Below are 22,677 nucleotides of genomic sequence, written 5' to 3' on the forward strand. Positions count from 1 at the left end.
GGCTGAGAACAGATCAGTTAAGGAAAAAAAAAGTTCAAATGCTAATTTTTCCAGGATCATAATGGAAGGTGACCTGTGGCTTTACCTATAGTAAATATTAATAGCAATATAGCTGTAAAAGGCATATAAAATTTTCTTTTGCAGCTGAATGTAATGGAAAATTTAGCAAGTTGTATTAGCTGGCACTTTTGCAGAAGCTTGTTACTTGATTTGAATGAACATGAACGTATCAAGTAGGCTCCAGAGTCTTGCTTTGCTTTCATTCCCAGAAGCAAGGACAGGATGTTTTATCACTAATGAACAAGTGATCTGGTTAATGTATAATGATCCTTGCTAAAAATGATGTTGAGGGAATGTTTAAGTTGCATGGCTAAGCACTGAGGGGCTCAGTCCCAGCACACTAAAATAAACAGACTGGTTCTATATTGTCTCAAATGGGCTTTGGTTTTAAAAGTAATAGAAGTTACATGTATTCATAGGATACTTAACAATGTGTATGGGAAGATATGGAAGAAATGTAACAAAAATACTTAGAAAGAAGGGAGATTTTTTTGCTTTATTCCCAGTTTTAAGGGTTTGTGGAATATTTTAACAAACCAACTTTTTTTTTTTTTTTTTCTTCCCACAACCTATTAGTCTAAACCAAAAGGTTTCATACAAACAGAAATATTGCAGCAGGAAAATTTAAACTGGTTTCTTCCCTTGTGTCTTATTAAACTCATCTCTGTAATGTTCAACACTCAGCTGCCACCAACACCCTAGGAGAAGTCTAAACACAACTGAGCAGGCAAAGAGCTCACAGTCTTTGGACAGTGGATGAAGTCAATGGAATTGGTTGCTCCTTCCATTGAATAACCACAATCCGATTTTTTCCTCAGTATTTAAAAAAAAATCTTTTTCTCGATAAAAAGCTATATGGTTGTGTGAAGTCTTCAGAAGTGAGATGATTTCCCATTATGTAAGATTTCAAATGTTGACCAACTTTGCTGAGCTTGATTAGGCACTGAAATGAGTACCTAACGTGGTAAAGACAGAAAAAAAGGCCAGGGAAAAAAGCACACTGTTTACTCTAATAAAATATTATACATATAAATAAAATATCCAAATTTTACCTGATCTGATAGGATATCTCCCTGTTAGGAAAGCTGCCCTGCTTGGAGTACACAGCGGGGATGCTGCTATATGCTGAGTAAGTGTCACTCCTTCCTTTGCTAGCCTGTCAATATATGGGGTTCTAGGAAAAAAAAAATGAAAAAAAAAGAGAGAGAATATACAGATATGATTATTTGGAAATGGGCATGGTGAGATCAAGGCATCTGAGGCAAAAACTACCAGGAAAATCAAGCAGTCTACCAGGAAATCACAGTACTATACTGTGACACATGGACATGTTGTATTTCAACCCTTATTAATTCATTCCTTGAACCATGATTGTAACTCTGTTACATGGCCTTTCTGCTTCTGCAACAGGGAGGGAGAGGCTGAAGAAAAGTTGTGCTTCCTTATTTCATATTTAGTGGCGTTTCTCCCTTTCCCCAGCAAAGTTTTTGCGTATGTGGTGTTATCTGATATTAAGAGAGATTCAAATGGTCGTGACTCAGTACTAGACTCTATATTAATGATGTTTACAGATTAAGTCTGTAATATTAGATCCAGGAGAACATCCAAGTTTCCGTATCAGCAAGGCAGTTTTCCATATCTGCCTTGTCTGTGACCTGGCTCAACATGCAGATCAAAGCTGGCTGCTGCAGGAATAAATCTATGCCCTTAATTCTACGGGAAGAAAACTACAAATGCAGAGTGGCCAGGAGCTGCAGTATGTTCAGATAGGTCCCTGACCTACTAGACTAATGACCATGATCTCGAGGAACACTAGTCCCTTCATCATTTAAGCTTGGATACAGTCAGAAACATTAATTTTCCAACAGAATTTTTGCTATCAGTAACGTCACATACAGATAGCAAGCAGTATGATGCAATTTCTTCATACTCCAAAGATGTAATTCTGAACTATCACATCAGGGAGTTTAGTATTTGAACTGTTTTGATCCTTGGGCATGGAGTGATCCAAACAACAGCGTTGTATATACTCTTTTCCTTTTTTAAACCTAGAAAATGTAACATGAGTTCTTTTTGATTAGTTTGCCTTACGAGAAGTTTTCACTTCCAACAAACTTCAACAGAAACAAGAGTATTTAACGCAAGACAGGATGATACTTGTAGTCTGAATGCTTTTTTTTAACTTGGTAAAAGCTTCATTTTGCACCACTGAAACACAGCAACTAGACAAAACTTGTGCTTTTTAAACAACCATCATATCCAAGTTTGTAGTAAGGATCATACTGGGTAACACTGCTGAATTAATCAAGTATATTAACATTGGGTTTAATGAATTTAAATGACTACAGCACAAAGATAAATGAAAAAAAAAATCAGCACTTAATTTCCAATTAGATAGTGAGAAGGTCATTTCAAATCACAAGAGTGCTTCAAAACATGGTTAATTCATATTTGTGCCAAATAATTTTTAAAATAGTTGATTTTATTTTGCTTTTCTGCACCTACTCACATTGGGTTTCCATATTGGGTTTACGTGGCAAGGTTTTGGTAGCAGGGGAGCTGCAGGGATGGCCACTGTGAGCAGAGCCCAGCAGCTGCCCCACGTCAGACCAGAGCCAGCTCCAGCAGGCTCCAAAAGGGACCTGCTGCTGGCCAGAGCTGAGCCAGGGAGCGACGCTGGGTGGGCCTGTGGGAGAGCAGATTTAAGAAACTGAAAAAACAAACAAACAAACAAAAACAAACAAACAAAAAAACTGCTGTGCAACAGCAGCTAGGAGAGAGGAGTGAGAAAACGTGAGAGAACCAGCCCTGCAGCCCCCAAGGTCAGTGCAGCAGGAGAGCAGAAGGTGCTCCAGGCAGGCAGCAGCAGTTCCCCTGCGGGCTGTGGAGAGGCCCCTGGTGGAGCAGGCTGTCCCCCTGCAGCCCATGGGTCCCACACGGAGCAGATCTCCACGCTGCAGCCCGTGGAGGAGCCCCCGGTGGAGCAGGTGGATGTGGCCTGGAGGAGGCTGCGGCCCATGGAGAGCCCCCGCAGGAGCAGGCCCCGGGCCGGAGCTGCAGCCCGTGGAGAGGAGCCCACGCAGGAGCAGGGGGTCTGGGGGGAGCTGCCGCCCGTGGGGGACCCGTGCTGGAGCAGTTTGCTCCTGGGGGATGGATGGACCCCGTGGTACGGAGCCGTGTGGGAGCAGTGCTTGAAGAGCTGCTGCCTGTGGGCAGTCCCCGCAGGCTCAGTTCGGGCAGGACGGCATCCCGTGGGAGGGACCCCACGGGGAGCAGGGGCAGGGAGGGACCGTGAGGGAGCGGCGGAGATTAAGTGTCAGGGACTGACCGCAGCCCCCATTCCCTGTTCCCCTGCACTGCTTGGGGGCTGGAGGGAGAAGAGGATGGATGGAAGGGAAGTTATTTTTAGTTTACTTTTAGTTTCACACTGCTCTAGCTTGTTAGTAGTACGTAATAAATTACATGAATCTCCCTGTGCTGGGTCTGTTTTCCCTGTGACAGTAACTGGTGAGTGTTCTCCCTGTCCGTATCTCAACCCTTGAGTCCTTTCCATTGTATTTTTTCCCCCTTTCCCGTTGTGGAAGGGGAGTGAGAGAGTGGTTGTGGTGGTCCTCAGCTGTCCAACTGGGTAACAACACCACAACAGTGATATATAAAAAAGGAATAATTATTTTACTTTCCCATAGGTGTTTAAAATTATATAGGCACATATACACTCACACATTTGTAATTCCTTCTAAATGCATGGTCATTATTCTACTAAAACATAAATTAGTTTTCATTTATAGCTCTATTTATGTATAAATAACTAAAATAGGTCAGCTTTTTCCCATAGATTAAATAGACTGATCAGCACCCTGAGGAAAAGAACAATGATATTAGTAAGATGTAGAATTGGAATTTTGTATATTTGTGAATTTTTATGCTACTGTAAATGTGGTTAAGAGAAATGTTATTATTAGTCCTATTAACATGAAAGATTTTTTTATGAATGCCAGCAAGCAAAATTTGGCAAGAATACTTCTTGCATATTAGAACTGTCTTCTCTTTCTCTTAATCTTTGTGATTTAACAATTTAAGATGTCATACAAGAACCTAACAAAAAAGCATAATTTCAACCCGTAGACTGGAAAAAAAAGGTGGTTACCTAATAAAAAAAAAAAAAGGAAACGAGAAGAGCAATTAAGCACTTTGAAACCTTTAAAACCTTTTAAAATTGCATGCCTGGCAAATACTTTTTCATTTGGTGCAAAATAAAATGATAAATAAAATTTAAAAAAAACTAAACCTGATAAAAATTTGACCAGTTAAACTAAATGTTATGACATGATATTACACAGAAGTATTAAAATGTGTATTTAATTGCATACTACTTATGAATTAAGATTTTAGCTGCTGACCTACTGATCTAGGACAGCTAGAAAGAACTGAAATCTTTTTGCATTGAAATTTTAATGTGATATTCAGAGTGCCATCACCACACTTACACTGAAGTGTCTGCAGGATATGTGTAACATTTAAGCTAGGTACCTTTATTTTATTTGGTGGAGACCTATTCAATGTCATACATGGCCTGTTGCTGACGGATGGACCCCGTGGTACGGAGCCATGTGGGAGCAGTTCCTGAAGAGCTGCTGGCTGTGGGCAGCCCCCACAGGATCAGTTTGGGAAGGACGGCATCCCGTGGGAGGGACCCCACATAGGGCAGGGGCAGAGAGTGATCCTGAAGGAGCAGCGGAGATGAAGCGTTAGGGACTGACCACAGCTCCCATTCCCCTTTCCAGTGCACCTCTTGGGGGAAGGACATAGAATAAGGTGGATGGGGGGTAGGTGTTTTGCTTTTAGTTTCTCATTGCTCTAGTCCGCTAGTGATAGGCAATAAATTATATTAATCTCTTTTATGCTGAGTCTGTTTTGCCCATGATGGTAATTGTTGAGTGATCTCCCTGCCCTTATCTCAACTCATGAGCCTTTTTTCATATTTTCTTCCCTGTCCTTTTGTGGAGTGGGAGTAAGAAAGCAATGTGGTGGAGCTTAACAAACCATCAGTGTGAAACCACCACAGTTGCTTGCTAAATTCTGTTTATGATGCAACTTTTCAGCAGGGTGAATGCATCAGCTAAGTCTTTTCGTTTTATTAAAAAAAAAAAAAGAACAAAGGTTGAATATTCTATTCTGTGGAAAGGTTATTAACTTTTGAAACTTATAAATTACCTATTACAAACTCTGTTTTTTCTTTTTTTTTTTTCATTTTTTTTCTTTTAATTTACAAATACATAGAAAGAATTAAATATAAAGCTATGACTCCCCTCAGACATATCATCATACCTTAAGGTTCTGTTCCCATAACATCCCAGGTCTCCAATACCGAGATCATCAGCCATCAGTAAAATGACATTGGGATTTGAAACACTGTAGGTATGGACACTACTTATGGCATACTGGCAAACTGTTAGAAATAAAAGGAGTCTCATCTTCTTCCTGGTGTACAACAGGAGGAAAACATAACATATATAGAACTTTTATTTTTAAAATTAGACTGTTAATCTAATGCAGTCCTATTATTGCCATGGATTCAATAGGGAAAAAAAATAATTAGATTCTCTATTTTTATTTAGCTTCTTTTTCTTAAGAGATTTTTAACATTATTTTCTCTCTCATATTTTTTAAAATCAAAAATGCATCTTTTAATATACAGCTCATCACTCCTTTCAAATCTTTACAAAGATGAAGCTTATAAATAAATAATAAATAAATAAATAAACAAAGAAAGAAGTAGTTACAAACTCACTGATAGTACTTTTGTGTACACAGATGCACTACACAGCAATAAATCACAGCAAATAAGTTTTTTTTTTTTTTTTCCTTTAGGTATAAATGTGATTTGAGTAACACAGAAACTGAAATCATTTAGAAACAAGATTTGCAAGGTTCACTGCAGAAAAAAAGTTCATCAATTTTACTACTGAAGTAAGTGACTGAATTTTTCTTCAGCAAGGGGAAAAAATTCAGCTCCAGTTTCTTGACAGAAAGAAATATTATAGCAAAGGGGATAAAAAGATGCACTACCAAGTTACTGAAAAGAATGTTTCAGAAAAAAATATTCATAAACATCAGGGCCTATAGTAAAATTATGTAAAAATATTTGATATCATATCACATTGTTCTACAAACAAAGCTCATGCTTTATCCGACTTCAAAAAGGAAGAGTACTGTACTGTACACAGTGCTATATACAATTATATTCTTTTATGGTAAGAGCACAGTTTATTTGTAGATGTGCGTGCTATGAATACTACTTTACCTAAATAGGGACTTGTCAAATCTCTGCTTTAAACTGCATTAACTATGCCATGGCTGACCTTGAGTGCCTCAGGCTCTGATGGACTATGGCACATGTAACCATTAAAAGAGAACTGAGACTCTCTTTTGCCCCTAGTAATACTGCTATCTTTTCTGGATTCAGGCAGCCTTTTTCAAACACAAATGAGGCACGAGTCCCACCTGCACACTGGATTACACTGGGACAGAATTGAAAGTGGAAGAAACCTTCCAGGTTCTGTTGGGGTAGAAATTTGAAAGTGAGAGTGAAAAAAGGAACTAGAAACAAGAATTTCCAGAGAGAATGGGGACAGCAGGTCAAGAAAGAAAAAGTTGTAAATCAGTGAGTTATGGCAGATAAAAGTAACTGGAGAGAAGATAAAGAAGCCAGAACTGGAAGAGCCTGTACAAAGAAACTAGACATCAAGGGAGTCAGATTCATAAATCAGTGAGGTGTGGTGGGTAAAAGTATCCGTAAAGACAAAGTAGTCAGAACTGGTAGAGCTTGCTCTGACTTGAATAAAAAGCAAGGAAGGAAACTTGAGACCCAGCTGGAATGAGAATTACAGTTTGAAATAAGGAGAAAAGTTAGAAGGTTTAAGAAGCTGGAAGGGATATTACAACAATTGATAGACAAAGAAACTGAGGAAAAGAGGTGTGAGAAGTAGGAATATGTGGGATGAAAAAACTGAGAAGCTATGATTAAAGAAGAAGAAAGGAACTTGTTGGAAAGAGGCTCCACAGATAAGACTTGGGACTGACAAAAATGAGAAGAGATCAAGATACTGGGGATGAACTAGACTTCAGGTTCCCAATATTGCCCTTCTGTGAGACAGTATAGGTGCAAATATGATTTAAACTCTTTTATTGCCTGTTCACACACAGGTAAAACACTAATAAGTACATTAGCTATTTTTAACTGCGTACGGTACACTTTAAAACCCATTTACCTCACTTTGATGCCAGTGCTTGGGGTTTAGACTTAGCTGACCACACCTAAAGATCCTTACAGCAGCTGAACATTAGATGGTTCATTTTACGGGACACAATCTATGTTCTCTCAGACATGGAAAATACACAAACAAACTTTAAAACACTAAACACAGTTCTGCTTGGCTGGATGCATCTAACCAACCCTTCCTCAAGTTACCATACTAAGGAAACGGTGTAGCACCTTCCGCAGTGCACTTTTAACCTGTGCAGTAGGTATACCTTTCCTCCCTTACAGGATAAACACATGTGACTTGTGTCCCATGTGCTGTAAGTTAACACCTAACACACTGATCATAGGAACAACCTAAGTAAGAATCTTACATTCCTGCTGTTCAGACTGCTAGGGACATTGGAAAGGGTAACGTGTATGTTGGTGACACTTTATACAGAGTCACACAGACATTCACAGGACCTGCACATTTACTTCACAGAAAGTGCCCTCAGTACTGCAGTAGGCTTCACATTGTCTGAATAAAATCTAGAAATATACACTCCGGCCACTAATAAAACCATCACTTTACAGGCACCAAGGTAGACGGTTTTGTAAGTATTACAAATAGTAATTCCAAAGTTTAATTCAGCTGATATAAACAAAACATCCTGTGTGTTGATTGGAAGGTACGGAGCTATGGAAAGGGGTATTTTTGAGTATGTATGGGGTCTTTAATCACCAATGAACAGAAAAAAAATAATTTTCCTTTTACAGAGCAGAGTTACTGTTAGAAGCCAGAGTATCCGCTGTATTTTATTTTCCAGAATTAAATAGTGAAATATTTTAGAACTGAACTAACTACTGTTTACCTGAATTCTAAACAGATCTCAAATCTGGGGTAGAAACTAAAATCAGTAGTATAATAGCTTATTCACGGAAATACATAAAAAAATTAATCACTTTTAAGGTTAAACTTCAATATCTCTTGCTGTATATTTTATATAGCATCTTCATAGAATATTTTAAAATAGAAAATTTATCCTGAAGGAGTATCTGTAGAGGCTCTCACACTTTGGACTGTTTGCTTCCACCTGATAGTGAAGTGAAATCAACAAGGAAACAGAAAAAAAAAAATACAAACAACTGTTATTTCTCTGATGTAGTCTCTCCACAGCAGACTTGCATGCATGTTGAAGGGATGTGCATGAGAAGCAAGAAAAAATGGATGGATGAAATTGAGTGGAACAGACCACAGCAAAGAAATATGGAGCAGAGATATGATAAGAATGGAGTTCTGAGAATGCAGAGGTACATCTGTGTCACACAACAGTGAAAAGTAAGCCAAACACAGAGAGAATGATTACACCAAATCAGACGAAACTTTCAACGAGCCTTGTATTTGTTCTCCAACATCTGCCAATACAAATGTTTACAGAAAGAACACAAGAAACTTGGCAAGTATATTCTTCTAGTAATGTAGCCTACTAGCTTTTGGAAGTCAGTATTTATGGTATTTTGGACAGGAGAATACTCTCCTGTCCAAAACAGGGATTCAGTAGGCCTTCGTGGATGTTTTTTCATGAATTTATTTTAATCCATTTAGAACCAATTAGCATTTCTTGCATTTTTTGTTTTTCATTGAACCAATTTGCTTTTTTGACTTCCACAACATTCTTTATATGTTGCTTCATTAGGCTTCAGCTTTGAAGGCTTTATATTCTAGATTCATGTGTCAACATTATTCCTTAATTGCATATAGGACACATAAATGCAATTTTGAATCTCTGCTTCATTTCCCCAGGGTATATTAGGACTAATAGTATGTTCCGTCTTACCAAGGTGGCTGCTAAATTGTGTAGATTTAAAAAGGTGCTTTATTTCCTATAATGAAAGTCATATAAGAATTTGGATTTCACACATGCCGTTTCAATCTACAATAATTTAATTACTGCATGTAAACATCCATACATGCATACATAGATGTGTCCATATACACGTCTACACATGTATGTCAGTATATACACATATATCCTACTTTTTCTACAAATCTTCAAATTACATTATTGGGATTCTAATACATATTTTTTATTTGTATTTTTGTTTAAAAAAATAATAAATGTTTAAGAACCAATGGACGAAAACAAATAATAGATATTATCCATTATTTATTGATATTTCATATGGATTTATTGAACATGTCTTTTAAGTTCCAGTTTTCTTAAAAAAAAGTGTTGGCATATCATAGAGAAACTGAAGACTTGTCTTTTTTTTCAAGATAATAGGCTGAAGATATGGCTCACTGTTTCATCCTTATCCTGCATCTCTTACAAGAACGATTATATGAAAATCTTTCAAACTCCTCTTCCCAACCAAATCATCCCAGCATTTTTATGTAACCTGATTAAGCGATTTATCTCTAAAGTACTCTTTTAATATCACAGAACCCTTTGAGAAAATGCTTAATATACTTTATTCTTGAAGGTATAGTATTTTCTGATGAAATAAGCAAGATTTAAAGATATTCACCTCATTAAAAAATGCTGTGCTATCTTTAAGCAGTATGCAAAAAAATGATTTTACCGTACTTAACTGAATGCCAGAGCTCCAAAAATTTCCCTAAGTGTCATAACAACTACACTGTAAACAAATTAGAAGATGATCCTGCCTCCTCTAAAATTCTGAAAGAGAACTCTAAAAGTCTGCAGAGAAAATTCCTCAGCTTCAAGAGAAACAAAAGAAAAATGCTTCAAATTTTAACAAATAATAGTATTATATACTATTAATAACTTTCTGTTATTAGTTTAAGATTCATTCAAATGCCTCAATTAATTCCTCTCTTACAAGCCAGCCATAATCTGTTGCATCTTTTATGTCATAAGACATTGACAAGAAAAGTAAAACTACTCCCTTTTGGCCTGTCCTAATGTAAAGTAATTTATACAAACAAACACTACTTTGCATTTGCAACAGACTAAGACCATGCAAAAAGTCAGTTATGACATCCTAACTATTAACTTAGCCTCAGATATTATTGCTTTTTTTTTTTTTTTGTACATAATGTACAGAAATGAAAATCTGTCAGTTAGTAAAAGCTAACAGAAATTTCACCTAATATGAACTTGGAAAAACATAAGAATAAACAAATATATTTCTTGTTCAAGCATGACTATTAATTGGGTCTGAATCAAATCTAGACAAAGCCACAAAGCCTTCATCAGATCTAAGTTTAGGTATCTTTTAAAAATGATCTCTCAAGGATTTACTAGTTTAATCTCAATTAAATTACAGAACTTAACGTCAGCATCAATGAACATTATTCCTGGTAGTAAATTGTTACCTGAATGGAAGATAAAATTATTTTATTTGTACAATTTATTTGTACAATTATTTTATTTGTAATTTTTAAAAAAGCCCAGACTGTATAATTAAGATATGCACATTAGAGCATATACTCTTTACCATGATTAATGTTTAACAGCATTCCTTTTGTTAGCCAAGTAGTCATTAGAAATTTAGTTTTAACTCTGGGCTCTGGTCAACAGTATAATAAAGGAGAATCATATGACCACACAGGTAGTCATCCTATTTGTCAGTTATCCACCATCCTGAGAGATTTTTTTTTTTAAAGGTTAATCATGAATAACTACTAATGACAGTATCATGCCATTTCCCAGAGACAAGTGTTCTAAAAAACTAAAAGAAATCTTTCTGGTTCAGTAATTGCACATTATTAAGATGTGTGAGCATGTATGAAAGAAAGATCTCTGTTCTGTTTTTGCAGTTCACCACTTCAAAAGGATTTTAGGTCAATGTTTCTCAGCGTGTGTTTCGTGTTTAGCTTAAATATATAATACAATACCATTAGATTTTGATGGAACAGAAAGGTAAGAGAGATGAGAGAGCTTCCTTTTTGAAATCCGTATCAGCGTCAATATATATTACATGATAATGACAAAATATGCAAAGCTGTTGACATATACTATTATTAAAATCTATTTTTATGTGTATGCCTATTAGAATAAGGACTTTATAATGCTACATTAACCAGTGTAATATGACACTTGCTTACATACTTCAAGGGCTTAACTAAAACCCATTCATGTTATCTAGCTTAATGAATAGTTTTGAAAGCTGTTGAATCAGGTTTTTAGTATATACCAGAACTAGATGATATGTGAAATGGCTGTTTCAATACTGCCTTTTACAGGAGTGCCAAATGGACATGAGAAAGAAGAATGTGTGACAAAAACTTTATTCTTTTTTTTTTTTCAGTAAGTGAGCAGATAAAGATTGTACAGTTCTATAAAATTGTGAGTTTCACAAGCAGAATTAACAGAAGCATTTAACATAAAAACCATAAGCATCACCTCATTGACTGGTTAGTCTCTTCATCTTCACCTAAGCAGAGCCAAATTGGTCAAATTTCATTCACATTCATAGTCCAAAAATGTTTGATAAGGACAAAAATTAACACACATAATACTGGACTAAGTAAAATCCACCAGTTCACTGCGTTTACATGGACAGTGCACAGATCTGAAGGTTGGTATGTAAGTCCTGATGTAATTTTTTGGAGGGACAGTAAGATAAATGGTCAACCCCTTCCTGAGTTACTCATCGGCATCCTCTGGAGTCTGTCAAGATCAAAGCTTTGGATTTTATAACATAATATTACGGCACTTCCCTCTATCTACAACCCCTTTTCTAGTCAAAATGGTTTACTACAGAAATTGCTGTGAAATGGCCAGTTAATTTTTCTTTGCTACATAAAGTTAGCAAGTAGCACATCGATAAAATGATCCAGTATGTTATACTGTTTCCAAAATGATGTTCTATTTAAAAAAAAGAGAATCTGTATGTGCATAAATTTGTTCTCAAAGTGTAAGATTATTATTTTTAAAACAGCTCTATTGTTATTTATGCTTGCATTATGACAGTACTCAAGGAGTCTTAACACAGCTTATTGTACCAGATCTAAAAATTGAAAAAAAGGCAGCATTCAGGCAATGTAATTTTACCTATGTAGAAGCTGAATGTCTAGATGGTGCATACCAACTAGGCACTTATGGTGCTAACCAATCCATCTGAATTTATTCATCTTAAAGTTATGCATTTAGTCTGAGTTAATTATCTAGGCTTCCTCTCTAATTAATAGGAAGAGACAGGCACCTTAAGAGGATGATTCAACTCTTCTTAAGATTGGTATAATGAAATGTTGAAAGTGATGTTCATGATCTTTTTCCTCAAAGTAGAAAGAGAGCCTAAACACCTAATTTAGACTAGATGTATATGAAAGGAACAAAGTTACATAAAATTAATCTCACCTTGATAGTGGGTTGCCTGTGCGCACTCACTACAAAATACAAGGGAAAAAAAAAAACACAAAAAAACCACCTTTGTGTAATAAACAACCACTATACTCTTCCATTAATATAATGTGCTTTACCAACCTTACTGGTGTAACAGTTTCTTACTCTGTGTAATACCACTGAAATATGAGAACTAGGGACAATTCATGAGTTTTAGCTGCAAAATTTTTCTCCAAGGGAGGCATGTAACTAGTTTACCTTCCCAGAGTGTATAGTAATCTGATGAATATTCTTAAACACCCTATTCTTTCATTACTCTCAGTTAAAAATAAATAAATAAATAAAATTGATGTGAGTGATTACATCCAACAGCAAGGATTATTTTATAGAAATACTGGTAATTTAATCTCTGAATAAAGTTAGCTATAGCTGGCCCTGTATTTAAGTTACAATCATGAGTGTGATCAGACAAATAAACTGTATCTCTGACAGACTTCTGACAGAACAGAAATTACATTCCCTGCTGTTACCTGAGCCAGATGATATTTCAAGGAAGCTGTTGGCAGAGGTGACCAACCAAATGACTGTGAGTGTTACCTGATTGTGGTTCACAGCCTCCTCCCTGCTGCCTTCTTGCCTTCATGCTACACAGGCATGGGAAAACCAAAGCAGCCTGTGACCAGCCAGCCACTGCTAGAGCTGATTACCTTCTTTCACAAGGTCCTTGTCACAAAAGAATAAAACACCTTAGCTCCTGACATATGACAAGAACGAGTGTGTGATTGTGCATGGGCACTGTCCAGCGATTCATGTGGAAAGGATACCTTTTAGTCATGTCACTGGGATACAACTACCCCATGCCCAAGTATCACACGTGTCCCCCTACCCCCCGTCACACTATGGGGGATGTGCTCATTCTGGCCATGGTGGTGCACATGCTCGTTGTGTTATGTCAGGTGTAGGAGGAAGGAAAACAGCAGTGCACCTGTCATATAATATATAGATATAGATATGTTGATCGTTTGATGGTGAAAAGCATACTGTAACCAGCCCTTGCATTTCTTCACTGTTCAATCCGTCCCATCGCAAAGACTAATCACTACTGTATTAAAAGGTATCTAAAGTAATCAAGAAGAAATGGTTGTGTCTAGGTGGGCATGTTTTGGTGGGGCGGAGGGGCTGCAGGGTGGCCTCTGTGAGAAGTGAATAAGGACTGCCCCAGCTCCAGCCAGCTCTGAAACGTGGTCCTCACTGTGAGACACAGCTGAGCCCATCAGCCACACTGGTGGTGCCTCTGGGAAACATATTTAATTTAAGGACAATAAATACTGAGGGGGAGCAAACAGGGAGAGAATGGGGAGAGGAGAGAAAGGGAGGAGGAGGAGGGAACAACACGGTCAGAGCAATAGACGATGCTCTATTATGCCCGAGCAGGTACAGGCCCAAAGGGTCCACAACCCATGGAGAACCCACATCAGATCTTAGGAAAAGAGTGAGAAACATGGAGTGGCAGAAAGAAAATGCTATGCACCAGTGTCATCCTCCTGCACCACCCACTGCCTCCCTGAAGGGACTAGGTGCAACCTGCAACAAGGGAAGGGGAGAGGTGTCTGGAGCGAAGCAGACTAGAAAGGGGGAGGAGAAGAATCTGAAGTGAGGATGAGCCAGGGAAAGTGGAAGGAAAGTATTTTCACTAATTGTTTAAACGTTTTTCCTTCTTTTTTGTTTCCCCATACTCCAATGGGTAATTAAATATTTCTGCTACCTGTAATCCACGAATCTTCTCGCTCCTGTTTCTATTTTCTCCCCCAGCCCCACTGGGAGGACAAGAAATGAATGAGCAGCTGTGTGGGTTAAAATGAAAAGGGATAAATAGATCCAACGGCAAATTTTTGATTAACTAAAATTTTCTTTCCTATGATTCAATCCATTCAGATTACAAAAGCAAGCCTTTTACCAGAGATAGAAATGGCAAAGCTTTTTAAATTAAAAATAAATCTGTCTGAGATCAGCTGATGTATGGTGTTTCTGGTGTAAGCAGGAGGCTCACGACATTAAAAAATAGCTTTTCCTTTCTCTTCATTTGCACAAGTGAGAGGTATGAAGAAAAGGTTAAGTGCAACACCTTATTGATGACCAAAATTATTCTCTTAAATTTCTAGGACACAGGAAAACCTATTTTTTTGTTACTTTGGTCACAAAACTAATTCAGAAATTATGTGTTTTTATTTCTGTAATAGAACAAATATTAAGGGACTGATGTATCCTCATTCTGCAAATAGTCATGAATATGTCTCTAGAAAAACTGTTTGGAATTTTTTGATGGTATACTTTCTAGTAAAATAAAATAAAAATATAATGCAGAAAAAAAAGTATGTCACATTAAAAATGAAATTGTTCTTTTTTATTTTTACACTTAGAAAAAAACGGTCTATTTAGCATTTACAAGGTGAAACCAAACCTATTCTGTTGTTCTTTTGGGCAGGGAGATATTTTTACTATGTTATTTTGAGCAGGCCTAAAAGATCAGCCCAAACCCCCAAGTTTTTATGACCTAATGCAGAATTAGAACAAAGAGATCAGAATTATTCGTTCATTATTTTTATTCTGCCATGGTGAGAAAAAAAAACTTCAGAAACATAAAAAAAAATAAATAAAAAACTAGTAAGATGGCAAGCCACTTTCTAACCGGCTCTAATACAGAGATACTCCAGCAGCATTATTCATTGTAAACATTAAACAGCTTTAAAATTAAATTCTAGTATTGGAAAACAGATTTAGAAACAAAAGGTAAAGATCATGAAGTTAGGAGGTCTTAAACTAGGAATATATTTATCCTGGAAAGAAGACCTGTGCAATTAGGAAAAGAAGAATTATGAGCTGGATAGCTGTTATATAGCAGCCTGATTGCAAGCTACATAGATCAGTTTCTTCTCCTAAAAAATGTGCAAGCCAAGTGGCAAAGACATTAATAAAATAATGCATATATATTAGTCAACTTTTTTTCTGGACCTTAAAGATTTAAACCTTTACTAATTTCAGAAGCAAAAGAGCAGCTGACTTACTCCCCCATCAAGAAAAATAAAATAAAATAATAAATAAATAAATAAATAAATAAATAAACAAACAAACCTTGTAAATATACTTGGCTTGGCAAAATATCTGATGGACACTTTAAATATAGGATTAGGCAACAGTTAGAATTAATGTCTTAAAAACAAGGATACCTGAAATACTAAATAATTCTACAGCTAAAAATATCTGCTTATAATACTAGAAGAAGCTAAGTGGTTTCTGAAAGTCTGACTTAAAAAAAATCTTGATCAAACAGCATAGAAATATGTATATTGTATTTCAGTAATATAGGATGAAAAGTCATGTAAGCCATAAAGTATCAAGATTTCTTCTGTGCCCCCCCCAAGTAAATTCTTGCTCCTTCCTCCCCTCCCCATTCTCTCTCCTTTTCTCTGAATTTTATTCCCTCTTTCATAAAGACTGTAGAAAACTTTAAAATTCTTGCTGTTAAAACAGAACATCATCCCTTGGCACATATGACCTAAGAGGCAAAATCCCAACACAACAGACTGAATGAAAATGATCATTAGCTCAAGACTATATTAATTCACTTCATTTTCACCTTATTTTGTATGACATTTTAAGACCATAAAGAAATATAAAAAGTTATCCAAATGGGCATTTTTTTTTTTCATTTTCTTGTGGTACATCAGTATTAACTTTCTTTTAACATTTGAACAGTTTCTCAATAATAGCTCCAGGGGTCTCATTATCTTCTGGCCTGCACTGGAGCATGTTGCAAGTATGTTTGAAATGAACAACATACTTTTTTAATCATATCAGAATGTCTGTAAGTAAGTTTTTATAAGTAAGGACATTTTCTGCACTCTGCATAGGAATGATGCATAGTTTTGTTTTTAAAGGATGGATTCTGTTTATCAGTGAAAAAGAACATATAATACTTTGTCCAACATGCATTTTTCAGGACTAGTATTTTACTGTTACTATTAGACAACTGCTATAATAGACAACGTATTCAGTTGTCTATTATAATAATTGATATGAACTGGAGATGTGACTCTTCCTAAGACTAACTTTTGTAAATGACTAATCCATATCTATCAGCTTCTTATTTTCTTCATCATAGCTGCCAGTTCTGTCAGAAGTGTGGTATGTAAAAGTTACACACACACAAACCCAACAAGTAGCATTCTAATTTACTGATTTAGACTTCTAATACTTCTAATTAAGCACATTTTGTAACACCAGGGATTCTGGAAGAAAGCGTGTTCGCATGCAAACGCCAGTCTGGTTAGATTAGGACAATGTCAGAGTAAAACAGTTGTGTGAGCTCTGGGCCCTAAGATTTCCTTCTGAGTATGGCTAATCAACTGATTCTTTACCATGGCAGAAAAAAAAAAAAAAAGAAAAAAAAAAGAAAAAAAAAAGATCAAGACATCTTTACACTGTTGCCTTTTAATTTCAAACAGTTGTCAAGGAAGCAAAAAATCCAAGGCCATTATTATACTGAATCTGAAGCTGTTCACACTCGCACATCTGCGCAGCCCAAAGTGCCACAGCCACAATTCTTATTAAGCACTTCTCAGCAAACCATCTCAAATGTTCTGACTTCTCCAATCCCTCTTCTCACCCTAAACTAATTCGCTTTCATTCCTCTTCGTCCCCAAAATCCTTTCATAAAATCAAGGTAACTATTCTGCAGTCCTATTTCCTAAACCATGTCCTTATTTCTCCAAATCCCTTCCCACTCAAGAACCCCGTATTACTGTGCCACTGAGACTGAATACCTTTTGGATGCAGCTGCTTGAATCCTCCAATTTTGCTTGCCCAGGCACTGTTATTACCACTGGCACTCTACCATTACTACTCTTGATGCTGCTGCTCCTCCCTGCTTGCCGTCTCCACAGCTTTTCTCTCCCCACCACGTATGCCCTTCCACTGGGCAGCAGTATGCAGTGCTTCCTATTGGCTACTGTGGCTCTCCAGGTATTAGAACAGCCTCAGCTGCTGGTCTGACAGGGATTGAACACCCAGATACAGGACCACACTTCCTGAAGTCTACCTGGAGAGTACCCTAAGGGCGGAAGCAGAAAATATGTTTGTGAGAAAACAGGACGTATAGAACCCATATTATTAACGAGTCATTGCAAAACTGCATAGCAAGCAATACATGTGGTCAGATTCTGCTCAACATGTGTTTTGGTTAAATGGGCTTCTCCTCTTTCATCTTCCTTCCTTCTCATCTCAAGTGCCTGCCCACATGTAGTTGTTCTGTAGAAACCTGGCAGGTACAACCTATGCTACAACCTATAGCTACAAAGCTATGAAATTTTCCTTACCTTCTTCTTTCTCTATCATTCTTTGTCATCCTCTCTATCTCAGTGGTTCTTCTTATGCATACTGTCTTCTTAGTAACTGTGTTTACCCCCAGTTAGCAGGTTGGATGTGTATGAGATTACAAAGGGAGAGATTAGATTTACTATCACTTAAAAAGTTATAGTTAAGTCTTACACATTTCCACATTTGAATCAGAGATTTTGTGAGATTATAATGCACATAAACCAAGGTCACTTCAGAACTACAAGCTTATTTCAGAACCTAGCCACCTCCAAAACTATTTAACAATTTATTTCCACTGGATCTTGAAACAGAGTCTGTAATCAAAATTACATACACTTTTAACATTACTTTTTAAACAACTAGAGCTTAAGTGGTAAGAAAAAATCTACTGTTGTACTGCTGGAATATGTTCTAGTTCACAAGGACCCTACTTTATTTTTCAGTCAAAATGCTTTCACAATTCAAGTAAAGCTCATATTCTTTTTAACCCACTCTAGGCAGGAAATGTTCCACTCCACTGAAATAATGAAGTGCATTTTGTTGAAAAATAATTTGCCATTATATTTGATAGTACCTTACAGACAAGAAAAGACAGTATTAGTATTCCTTTTTCTTTCTTACATAAAATACATTGCATTAAGCTAATGAGGAAAAGACAACACTGCATGTTATTACTTCACATAATTGCTAATTTCCTGTCATGAAGAATCTGCTTTGAGCTGTGAAGGAATATGAGCTCCAACTATAGATGAACTCAAAGTTTACAATGAAAAAAAAATATATATGACACACGTGGAAGTGGAAGGGGCATTTTACCTTGCAGCATGGAATGGTTTCTGTTTCTGCCTCTAGTTTTCACACAAGACGTCTGTTCTCTTATTATTGGTAAATGGGTGCAAAGTCCAGTCACGTGAACTGAAACACAAGGGTGGAGGGGGAGAAAAAAGGACAACACTGAAAAATGATAATGTCTTGTTATACAACACCTATGCTGCTTTTTGGTAAGAAACTACTTCACTAGTAGGGAACAATTTCAATGTGTTTTCATAATGCATATACACACAGGCCTAACCAAGAACCCATTTTAACTTGTTGCTGAAGATTTTCTGTCAGGCTTTTCAAATGCTACTGACATTGCATCTGTACTGTCTGGCTGGGATGGAGTTAACTTTCCCTGCAGCAGCCCATACAGTGCTGTGCACTGCACTTGTAGCTAGAACAGCACTGGTGTCACACCAGTATTGTGTCTATTGCTGAGCAGTGCTGGCACCGCATCAGGACTCCCTCCAACCTCCCAAGAGCCAGCAGGCTGGGGGTGGGCAAGAGGTGGGGAAGGGACACCACCAGGGCAGCTGACCTAAACAAACCTAAGGGATATTCCATGCCCTATGACATCACACTCAGCAATAAAAAGTGGGAAAGGGGAAGGAGAGGGGGGCTCTCGTCTGTCCTCCCAAACAACTGCTACGCATATTGAGGCCCTGCTTCCTGGGACATGACCAAACATCGATCGTTGATGGGAAGTAGAGAGTAATTTCTTAGTAATTTCTTTTCTCTCTCTCTGTGCTTCTGCGTGGCATTTTTTTTTTCCCTCTTCCTTTTCCTTAATTCAATTATCCTTATCTCAACCCATGATTATTTTTTTTTTTAATTATTTTTTTCCCCAGCATACTGTCTTCTTCCCCTCTTCTTCTAAGGAGGAGGAGTGTGAGAGCAGTTGTAGTGGAGTTCACGGTAAAACCACCACAGCATCATATGCAAGAACAGCAGGTATGTTTCTGCCTTCTGTACACATGGTAAATATTTCTGGAGAATACCTATGTAGCAATGTTTAAAAAAAAAAAAAAGTGTTAAAACACCTTTATAAGCATAATTTCAGATCAGTGATTTTCAAGCTCTTCCACTGGGGTGCTATTAAGAAATTCTCTGTACATACATACTGTACTCCTCAGCCATCCTGTTCTGCTTACCATGCATTCTTTTAGAAACAATATGTGATCCCAGAAAATGACTACTCGCAGGAAGCCCAAGAACCCTAATATGAAAAATCATTCATTTAGCTTTGAAAAGTGGTAGTTAGTTTATGTATTATCCTTCTCCACCTACCCCAATCTATTTACTTTTAACAAGGAAATTTTATCAGGAAGGGAAAGACAGATGTCCAAAGACATGTGACAACCACTGCCAACGAAGCATCTGAATTTACAGACCTTGCATTCTAAATACAAAACTTTTTTTTTTTTTTTTTTTAAGGCAAAATACTGAAGCTAACTAAATGACTGGGAGAAATCAAATTGAAACAATGTTTTATGAAAAGATCCCTGACTGGACTTATTGGAATCTAGTGCAAGGACAGAGCATTTGGATCTAGTGTCAGGAAAGAGCTGCAGTGAGCCAGACCTTTTGACTCAGTTCATCAAAAAATCTCTACCAATGTTTTAAAAGATTAGGTTCAAACTTAAACAAGACTAAGTGTTCATTTACTAGGGAAAGTACATCTTTGTGAAAACAAAGCATGATAAAGATCACTCCTGTGTTAGACTGGTTGAATGATGGTGCACACTTAAATGCTTTTACTCACATAAATCTATTAATATCAACTAATTTTTAACAGGGATTCAAATGAAGAACACCAATAACAGAACTAAAAATTGGACAAAGGGAGATTTTCTCTAAACGTCTCTTATCTCTGCATTATTTTTTCTTTCATGGTAAAATCCAAGGAACACAGCTAATTTTAGAAGATAGTTTTGAAAGTCATAGACATCTAGAATGAAAAGATACAGTTCTACTTTTCCTAGTGACTGATTGCAAAAGGGTATTCATTGTGCAGTAAATCTTCAGTTAAAAACTGAAAAATACTTTGATCCATTCACTCTTTGGATCAGTTTGAGAACACCAGTAATAAGTTTTACTCTAGAAATTTTATAACCATGTAGTTATCCTGAAGGACTGTAGGAGAATCATTATATGAAAAGAATTTCTGAAACTTGTGGATTGCACACAACTTTGTGCAGTTCTGAGGATGTCACAACAGCTTTTATGTATGAAACTCAGCGATTTGTTCTAATGATTTTGGCATTTTCCTCTTCATGTTTGTGCTTAACTTTAGTTAAGAGTTAAGAGACAGGAGTTCAACTAGTAGAACATACTGGCTGTGTCATGTAAGAATAAAGACTGTATCCTGGCCTACACAAACAGAAGTGTTGCCAGCAGGTCAAGGGAAGAAATTCTCCCCCTTTACTCTATCCTCATGGGACCCCACCTGGAAGTACTGAATCTAGCTCTGGGGCCCCCAGTACACGAAAGGCATTGACTTATTAGAACACGTTTAGAGAAGGACCACGAAGATGATCCAAGGGTTGAAGCACCTCTCTTATGAAGACGGGCTGAGATAGCTGGGGTTGTTTAACCTAGAAAATAGACGGCAACAGAGACCTTACTGAAGGCCTTCAATACATAAATGGGGCAACAGAGACCTTACTGAAGGCCTTCAATACATAAATGGGGCTTATGGAAAAGATGGTGAAAGACTTTTCCTGGTTTCAAATTGAAAGAGGCTAGATTTAAATTAATATTATAAAGAAAAAAATTGTAAGGGTGGTTAAGCACTGGAAATGATTGTATAAAGAGGTTGTGGATGCCCCATCCTGAGAAGTACTCAATGTCAAGTTGGATGGGACTTTGGGCAACATGATCCAGTATAAAGTTTTCCTGTTCTTGGCAGGGATGCTGGAACCAGATGATCTTTAGAAGTCCCTTCCAACCCAAACCATTCTGTGATTCTATGATCCAGGTTTTGTAGTCACTGTAGACACAGTTTCTGACCATGAAATACTTGTCTAGGTTACCTCAAGTCACACATAGAACAAGACCCTTAAAAAACTGAGGGCTTAAACAGACAGGAAAATATATTTCACTGAATATACTAGACAATTTATTTTACCATATTACCTGGATAAGTTGGAAAAAGCAGATGAATGTGTAGATCCCCACCCTTTGTCAGGTCTTTCAAGAAGCAGCAAACACCCAACTAAATGAAACAATTGAAAACTGCAAGCAGGTAAGGGTTTATTTAATTTCTACCCACTTTAAAATGCAGATAGTGTGGCTTCCACCCCAGAAGACGCAGGTAGAGAATCAGTGACAACAGTGCCATCTACTGAGAGAAGCTCTATGCTTCCTGAAGCACATAGACTCCTCAGAGCTCTGCAACTCAAGAATACAGCCTAACCCTACCTCATTTCATGACTGCAACCCAAGGTGGCTACTGTCTGGGTGGCACATCCTACTTAATTGGGATATACAGCCATCTTAATATTACAAGTCTTGTTAATAGCCTTTGGAAAATTGCATTAGCCTACTTTTGCCTGATGAGGGCATAATTATTGGCCTAAAAAAGAAAGATAATTTAAAAACTATAAAAAGAGTATGGAGTCAGGTTGTCAAACCTGGTCATTAATATAATATAATACCCATTACTTATTGCTTGTAGCAGCCACTGGTCTAAATGATACACGCATCATTTCTGAAACGGTGATACAACAGTCCATTCTGTAATACACTTTCTTTCAGGTAGCTGCCTCATCAGGCTGGCAATATAATCATTTCTCATGCTTAAAATACACGCAGAAAAATCTTTAAAACTCTATGAAAATATATTAAGTTCTTCACGGGGTAGACATG

At 37.1% G+C, this 22,677-nt stretch overlaps 2 protein-coding genes across 34 annotated transcripts in view; one reads left to right on the plus strand and one right to left on the minus strand.

Moving 5' to 3' along the window:
• STS (steroid sulfatase) overlaps window positions 1-22,677 on the minus strand; it is a 118,711-nt gene that overhangs the window by 88,129 nt on the left and 7,905 nt on the right. For 16 of the 31 annotated variants that reach the window (XM_066982502.1, XM_066982436.1, XM_066982582.1 and 13 more), the window contains 4 exons: window positions 18,808-18,906; window positions 17,991-18,066; window positions 5,389-5,541; window positions 1,113-1,234 (listed from right to left, as the gene is read on the minus strand). In XM_066982502.1, coding sequence (XP_066838603.1) covers window positions 1,113-1,234; window positions 5,389-5,541; window positions 17,991-18,066; window positions 18,808-18,817 — 361 coding nt within the window. In that variant the 5' untranslated portion in view covers window positions 18,818-18,906. Of the gene's footprint in view, window positions 1-1,112; window positions 1,235-5,388; window positions 5,542-17,438; window positions 17,726-17,990; window positions 18,067-18,807; window positions 18,907-19,124; window positions 19,311-22,677 lie in introns of those variants that run through there. The other 15 variants (XM_066982561.1, XM_048051674.2, XM_048051679.2 and 12 more) reach the window with 6 other exon arrangements.
• The window catches only part of PUDP (pseudouridine 5'-phosphatase), an 87,244-nt gene continuing 83,957 nt past the window's right edge, over window positions 19,391-22,677 (plus strand). For all 3 annotated transcript variants that reach the window (XR_010826494.1, XR_010826495.1, XM_066982599.1), the window contains exons 1-2: window positions 19,391-19,509; window positions 19,658-19,761. Coding sequence is in view for 1 of the 3 variants with exons in the window: in XM_066982599.1 (XP_066838700.1) it covers window positions 19,487-19,509; window positions 19,658-19,761 (127 nt within the window). In the remaining 2 variants the exon portion in view is untranslated. The remainder of the gene's footprint in view (window positions 19,510-19,657; window positions 19,762-22,677) is intronic.

The sequence above is a fragment of the Anser cygnoides genome, chromosome 1 (assembly GCF_040182565.1).
Source record: "Anser cygnoides isolate HZ-2024a breed goose chromosome 1, Taihu_goose_T2T_genome, whole genome shotgun sequence".
Lineage (NCBI taxonomy): Eukaryota > Metazoa > Chordata > Aves > Anseriformes > Anatidae > Anser > Anser cygnoides.